Source organism: Primulina eburnea, chromosome 7 (assembly GCF_022965805.1).
Source record: "Primulina eburnea isolate SZY01 chromosome 7, ASM2296580v1, whole genome shotgun sequence".
Classification (NCBI taxonomy): domain Eukaryota; kingdom Viridiplantae; phylum Streptophyta; class Magnoliopsida; order Lamiales; family Gesneriaceae; genus Primulina; species Primulina eburnea.
In genome coordinates this window covers 38,525,261-38,533,381 of record NC_133107.1, presented here as the reverse complement: position 1 = coordinate 38,533,381, position 8,121 = coordinate 38,525,261, and the positions used below count along the sequence as shown (strand labels likewise).

Below are 8,121 nucleotides of genomic sequence, written 5' to 3'. Positions count from 1 at the left end.
TTGAAGATGGTTTCTGAAAAGTCTAACCACGGACAAGTGGTGAAAGAAATGTTACGTGAAGCATTTGGGATACCTGAAGAACCATTTATGAATAATGATAATTGCTTTGGTACATTGACAAGTCATACGCTGAAGCAATCTAATGTAGAAGATTTCTATAGATTGGTTGACGAAGGGAGACAATCGCTATATACTGGATGCACTGAGTTGTCCAAGTTGACGTTTCTTGTTGAGCTATTTCAGTTGAAAGTGAGTGGGAAATGGAGTGATAAGTCCTTTACAACATAGCTGGACTTTCTTCGTCGAATACTTCCGTCTGAGGCGCATGTACCTAATTCTTTTTATGAGGCAAAAAAATTAATATCCAAATTAGAACTTGATTACGAAAAATACATGTCTGATTGCATGATTTATTGGGTTGAAAACGAGAAAGAACAAGCTTGTAAAGTGTGTAACCTGTCGAGATGGAAGAACTTGCAGAAGCAACCAAAGAAGCCATTGAAAGGTGGAAAAGACGCCTTCTACTGAAATCTCCTGCCAAGGTTTTTTGATATTTTCCATTAAAATCAAGGTTACAACGATTATTTATGTCATCTAAGACATCTGAAAGTATGCAGTGGCATTTAAAAAAAACAGGTAGTGGATGGCAATCTAAGGCATCCAGCTGATTCGTTAGCATGGAATACTTTTGATGAACGACACCATGAATTTGCATTTGATCCTAGAAATGTACGGTTGGGTCTTGCCACTGATGGGTTTAATCCATTTAAAAATCAAAATACTTCACATAGTACTTGGACAATTGTCCCGATGCCTTACAATTTGCCAACTTGGGAATCCATGAAGCCTCATTCAATTATTTTATCCACCCTAATTTCTGGCCCAAAATCACCTGGAAATGATATTGATGTATATTTACAACCATTATTGGTTGAACTAAAATATTTGTGGAGAAATGGTATTTCGACCTATGATGCATGCAATAAAGAAATGTTCCAAATGCGGGCTGCGCTACTTTGGACAATTAGTGACTTTCCTGGTTTAGGAAGTTTGTCTGGATGGAACACATATGCCAAAAATGCATGTCCAACATGTGATGATAAAACAGATGCATTATATTTGAAGCATGGCAAGAAATGGTCATTTAGAAGGCATCGTCGTTTCTTACCTTCGGATTCAAAAATTAGCACGATGGCAAGTTATGGCAAGCAAGAGCAACGTGAATTAGATTTAAAACCATTGTCTGGATCTGATGTCCTTTCAATGACTCAATACAAGAATGTGGTATATGGTAAGAGTAATGCATCTAAACCAGCTTCACGAGTAAGAACAGGGTCTGTGGAACAAATGTGGAGAAAACGAAGCATATTTTTTAGTCTACCATACTGGGAGTTTAACTTGATCAGACATAATTTGGATCCTATACACATTGAGAAAAATGTTTGTGACAATATTCTGGGGACAATTTTAGATGATTTGACCAAGAGTAAAGATAATGCTTCTGCACGTAGAGATTTGAAAATATTAGGTATTATGAGACAATTATGGCCACAGATACAACCAGACGACAAAGAGTATTTGCCAGCTGCATGTTATTGTATGAACAAAGAAGAAAAGAAAATATTTTGTTCTGTGTTGAAAGATATCTGTGTCCGTGATGGTATGTCATCTGATATTTTAAAGTGTGTGGATGTTGGACGTTGTAGGATTATGGGTCTGAAAAGTCATGATTGTCACGTCATAATGGAACAATTCCTTCCTATTGTTCTTCGCCGCGTGTTATCAAGAAAAGTAATTGCACCATTGATGTTTCATGTGAATATTTTAGGACAACGTGTGCGAAGTCATTGCGAGAAGATGAATTGCAGAAGGCTGAAGAAGGGGTTGTATTGGCTTTATGCTAGTTGGAAAGAGTTTTTCCACCATCTTTTTCCTAGTAATGGTGCATTTGGTGGTGCATTTGGCGTACGAGGCAAGAGTAGCTGGGCCTGTACATTATCGGTGGATGTATCCAATAGAAATATATATAGGGAGACTTAAAAATTTTGTTAGAAACAAAGCCCAACTAGAGGCCAACATCGCAGAGGCGTATTTGGCATATGAATGTGTTGTGTTTTGTTCTCGTTATTTTGAGAGTAACTTGTTGTGCAATCATGGAACATGACCCAAAGAGACACCAAATGTTGAGTTTCCATCACTAGCAATGTTTCCAAGAGTAGGAAGACCTACAAAAAGGCGTCAAGTAGTTACTTTGGACAACAAAACTCTTACTCAAGCTCATAGCTACATCCTTTCCAACTGTTCAAAATTGCAGCCATATCGTGAGTAAGTATAATTTTTAAAATGTTTTTTTTAATTGTTTTCTTAGTAATGGAAGTTTCTAACTATTATTGTCAAAATTGAACAGAGAATTTAAAAGCGAACTAAGGAGACAATATAGATATGGTCGTCGTCCAACTAACTCCGAGTTGGAAAATATGATACAAATGCATTTTGCATAATGGTTTGCAAGACGAGTGAGTAGTATACTTAAAAAATTATATGTCTATTACAGTTTCATCATAAAATGGGTTGGTTATGTTTTTAGAGATTTATACCTCATTATAATTGTATGTTATGTATCTTAGAGTTTGATCGAACGAATGAAGAAATTGTTGACTTGGATCTAAGGGCTCTTTCACGAGGTCCAAATTCTATAGCCTTTAGTTTTCAAGGATTCGATGTAAATGGTTTTGCATTTCGCACAATGGAATTTAAAAAGTTCAGAATAGTGGGATCATGGTGAAATCGATGCATGATATGATGATCATGAGTCAACCTACTACGGTAGATTAAATGATGTAATCTCACTTGATTACGGAAGTCGTGGAAGAATTGTTCTTTTTCGATGTGATTGGGTTAACACTACTTATGGAACAAAAATTGATTCCTTGGAATTTACAATGGTTAACTTTTCACGCTCGATACATACAGGAGAACGAGAAGAGCATGAACCTTCTATTCTAGCTTCACATGCTCAAATGGTTTATTATGTACGTGATCCAAAAGAAGAGGACTGGTATTTTGTTATTCGTCACACACCAAGAGATACATACAATATGGGTGATGAAGATGATATTGATACAATGCATTTTATTGATATCAATTTTTCTAGTATACAATCACTGTTAAGTGATATAAATGGGGAAGATGTTGAGTTAACTAGATCTAATGTTGAGGGCTCAATAGTTGATGGCATGCCTGTCGCGGGCAATGAAATTGATGATGAAAATTTTAATTGAATTTTGTGTTTTCCTGCATTTTGGGGAAACTTATCTTGAGATGGTACGTAATGAATTTAATCTTCTTTATATATGTTAATGAAGATGATACATTTTATTTATCAAACTAATTGTTTCTTTGAAGGATTCTTACAATGCCTACTTCTCTTGTGAGTTGGAGAACTATTCAGGTACTTCTATGAACTTTGTATTTGTGTGTGCTTATTTGTAATTTTTTCCCTATGCCTACAGCTAGTATTCCATACTGTTGGATGAATATTTGGGGCCTTGGTATGTTATTTCAACCTATTGTCATGCCCAGATCGTATGTCTTAAGTTTTTTTGTTTATAATCGAGTTTTAGTTAACAAATTTACTCAAATTTTCATTCGATGTCATTTTTATACTTTGGAGGTTCTTTACATTTCTTTTTTCATATTTTATTGTGAAATAGGTTGTACAACCAATACATTCCATAAGAGTGTTGTTGTTTTGTGGGAATAAGAAGTTGGGAAGAAAAGTCGAGTAAAGACTTCAATAAATTATTTCAATGAGGAATGGAGGATTTGGGGGAGTTAAATTTTACATGATCATAATGATTGCAATGTCAAGTTTCTTTGGCAGTGGAAGGGCAAGTGAAATTATTATACTGTAAAGACTTGTGTTGCATATTTAGATATTCATAAATGATGCTTTCCCATTGTGTTATTACTCGTAATTGAATTTCAAGGTATTTATTGTATGCCTCTATTGCTCCATTCCCTTTCTTGCCAGCTCCTTCATATTCTAGCAGCTGATTAAATCGTTCCTTGAGTCGAATAAAAAATGAAAATGAAACTGAAAGCACTCTCCGTGAGTTCAATGCGTGATTATGAATTGTAATATATCAGCAAACAAATTCTAAAGCTAAGCACATGAGTTGGAAAATCAGTTAAAACAACTTTCTGTTAGTTGTATAAGGGTGGGTGGTTAGAACTAGTTTGTGATTACCGAATATAGCCATCAAGTGGTTTGCCTCAGAGGAAGAGACAGATATATAAAGGTAGATTCATACAAGGAAAGCAGACTACTAGATCACTCGAAGAAAAATAACAAGGAGCAACAAAATCATTCACACAAGGCACGAGAGTTTTTCTTTGTAATTCATAGAAGAGATAAACTGTGGAGTAGAATGATTGGATTGCAATTCAAATTGTTCTTTTGTACACTGATTAAATATAGTGGAAGCACCTCCTGTGGATGTAGATCATATTCTTGATCGAACCACGTAAATCTCACGTGTTGTGTTCTTCGTCTTTCCTTTATGTTGATTCTGTGCATATGATGCTTATGTCAAATTTATTCGATCGTGAAGTTAACCAAAAGAATCTGGATTCAAGTTTTGAACTCACAACAACTGGTATCAAAGCCAGGTTCTTGGCTATTCAAACTCACCAGAATGGGTTCCAAGATTGAGGTTGATCGCTTCGATGGAACTGGAGATTTTTCTCTATGGCGTAGAAGGATGCATGCTGTTTTTGTTCAACAGAAAGTTGCTAATGCATTAGGCGGTGAAAAGTCACTACCAGAAACCCTCACCGGGGATCAAAAGATGGATATAATGGAAACAGCATTCAGCTCCCTCACACTTCACCTAAGTGACAAAGTACTTCGGGAAGTAGCCTCAGAGAATACAGCCGCAGTGATCTGGGCAAAACTTGAATCATTATACATGACAAAATCGCTGCAAGATAGGATCTATCTTGAAGGTAAATGTTTTTCTTTCAAGATGAATGATTCAAAATCCATCTGTGAGAATCTTGCTGAATATAATAAACTCATTCTTGATTTGGAAAATATTGGAATCGAAATAAAGGAAGAGGATAAGTCTATCATACTTCTAAATGCTCTGCCAAGTACTTATTCAGTATTAGTAGATACAATGAAATATGCAAAAGAGAACATGATATTCGAAGAAATCGTGAAAGCCTTGAAGGCTAAAGAATCTCAAAAACGAGTAGAAAAGGAATTCAAAGACTTGGGAGACAGTCTGTACATAAAAGGAAAAACAGAAAGGAAGGCAAATACAAACAAAAGGAAGGCCAAATTCAATCCGAAGTCAAAGAAACTGAAATGTTTTATATATCACAAACAAGGCCACTTTAGGAAGGACTGTGCAGATCGATTTAAATATGGTGACAAGAGAAATGAAAATGGAGAAGCATCTGTTACACAGGACGGCTATGAAAGTGCAGAAGTCCTATGTGTTGGAGATCATCAAGTAAATCAAGATTGGATCTTAGACAGTGGATGCTCTTTTCATATGTCACCAAACAGAAATTGGTTTGTGTCCTTCGAAGAATAAATGGTGGACAAGTAATTCTAGGGAATAATAAGACTTGTCAAGTTCAGGGAATTGGCACAATAAGACTAATCATGCACGACGAGACTGAACTCATACTAAAAGATGTGAGATTTGTTCCTGAATTAAAGAGAAATCTGATCTCTTTGGGAAGCCTTGATCAGCTTGGATACACTTTCAAAGCACAAGATGGAAAGATGACAGTGTACAAAGGCTCTCTTACTGTAATGAAGGGTGTTAGATCAAATAGACTTATATCCTACATGGAGGTACTCACACTGGATCAGTCGGTGCTGTTGAACAAAGCCTGGACAACCCAATGATGTGGCATATGAGATTGGCACATATCAGTGACAGAGGAATACAAGAACTCCAAAAATAGGGCCTTCTTGGCAAAAGATCACTGAGGACACTGGAGTTTTGCGAGGATTGTGTACAAGGAAAATCTACAAGAGAGAAATTCAACAAAGGAACACATGTATCCACTGCCCCCTTGGAATATGTTCACTCTGATCTTTGGGGACCGTCAAGAGTTATATCAAAGGGAGGGGCCAGATACTTTATGTCTATCATTGATGATTTCCCACAAAGGGTATGGGTGTATACCTTGAAAAACAAAGGTGAAGCTCTAAATAAATTCCAACAGTGGTTGATTTTGGTTGAAAACCAAACTAACAAACGATTGAAGAAACTCAGAACAGACAATGGTTTAGAGTTTTGCTCAAAAGAATTCAATGACTTTTGCAAAAGTAAAAGAATATCAAGGCATTATACTATAGCCTACACCCGACAACAGAATTTGCTGGCTTAAAGGATGAATAGAACAATCCTTGAGAGAGTGAGATGCATATTGGGACACTCAGGAGTTCCAAAGAGCTTCTGGGCAGAAGTGGTAACTACGATGTGTTATTTGATCAATAAGTCTCCTTCAGTTCCTCTAGGATTCTTAACTCCCATGGAAAAGTGGTCTCAAGAACCAACACGCCTAGATGATCTAAAGGTCTTTGGCTGTGCAGCATATGCACACGTAAAACAAGGAAAACTAGAACCTAGAGCAATCAAATGTATTTTTTTGGGATACCCTGAAGGCGTCAAAGGCTATAAACTTTGGTGCTTGGAACCTGGAATCAAAGAACAATAATTAGCCGAGATGTCACCTTCAAGGAAGACTATTTTCCTTATAAAGTCACAACTGAAACTGATGAGCCCCCATCAAAACAAGATGATCCCTATAATAATACAAAGATTGAGGTGGAGCTATCAGATAAACTTCAATTGACTACTCCAAAAGATACATCTGATGATACAGAATCAGAAGGGTCCACCCTTGACAGGGATAACTTGAGGCATTATCAGCTGGCAAGGGATAGGATCAGGAGGGCCATTAAACCACCAAAGAGATTAGGACATGCAGATCTTGTCTCATATGCTTTCTCAGTTGCATCTCAAATAAGTGATGATGATCCAGTAAGCCTAATAGATGCCATGAGTTCTGCTGCTAAAGAAGATTGGTACCAAGCCATGAAAATCGAAATGAACTCCCTAGAAAAGAATGATACATGGGAATTGGTACCCAAACCAAACAACCAAAGGATAGTTGGAAGTAAATGGATATTCAAGAGAAAGGAAGGCATTCCTGGAGTTGAAAAACCAAGGTACAAGGCAAGGTTGGTCGCTAAGGGCTTCTCACAAATAGAAGGGATAGATTTTCAAGAAGTATTCTCACCTGTTGTCAAACATAGATCTATAAGGACTGTATTAGCTCTAGCAGCAAAGAAAGACATGGAGCTTGAACAATTATATGTTACTACAGCCTTTCTTCATGGTGAGCTTGAAGAAAAGATATACATGCAACAACCACAAATGTTTGAAGTCAAAAGTGAACCCCAACTGGTGTGCGAAATCCCTTTATGGCTTTAAGCAAGCACCGAGGCAATGGTACAAACGTTTTGATGACTTCATGATAAGTCATGAGTTCACGAGAAACAACTATGACTGGTGTGTATATCGTAAGATGCTAAAATCTGGAAGTAACATGTACCTATTGCTCTATATGGACGACTTGCTAATTGTTTCTAAAGATACAAAGGAAATTCTATCATTGAAAGCTGACCTGAGTACTGTGTTTGAGAAATGCAAGGATCTGGTTAATGTAACCAGATACACGCTGCCTTAAGACGAAAGGCAGGAGGAGGAGCTTTCATGGAAAGCTTGGTTGCAGATAAGGTGGAGATTTGTAATATATCAGCAACCAAATTCTACAGCTAAGCACATGAGTTGGAAAATCAGTTAAAACAACTTTCTGTTAGTTGGATAAGGGTGGGTGGTTAGACCTTGTTTGTGATTACCGAATATAGCCATCAAGTGGTTTGCCTCAGAGGAAGAGACAGATATATAAAGGTAGATTCATACAAGGGAAGCAGACTACTAGATCACCCGAAGAAAAAGAACAAGGAGCAACAAAATCATTCACACAAGGCACGAGAGTTTTTCTTTGTAATTCATAGAAGAGATAAACTGT

At 36.9% G+C, this 8,121-nt stretch overlaps 1 protein-coding gene across 1 annotated transcript; it reads left to right on the top strand.

Annotated features, from left to right (window-relative positions):
- Nucleotides 1-629: 629 nt before the first annotated feature.
- LOC140837504 (uncharacterized) lies at nucleotides 630-2,447 on the top strand. The gene is made up of 2 exons (XM_073203722.1): nucleotides 630-2,325; nucleotides 2,408-2,447. Exon 1 carries the CDS (start codon nucleotides 811-813, stop codon nucleotides 2,038-2,040), a length of 1,230 nt encoding a protein of 409 aa, XP_073059823.1. The 5' UTR covers nucleotides 630-810; the 3' UTR covers nucleotides 2,041-2,325; nucleotides 2,408-2,447.
- The last annotated feature ends 5,674 nt before the right edge of the window (nucleotides 2,448-8,121 follow it).

Bases quoted from the DNA above. Each gene is read 5' to 3' on its own strand.
- LOC140837504 (XM_073203722.1), top strand. From the start codon at position 811: ATGCCTTACAATTTGCCAACTTGGGAATCCATGAAGCCTCATTCAATT.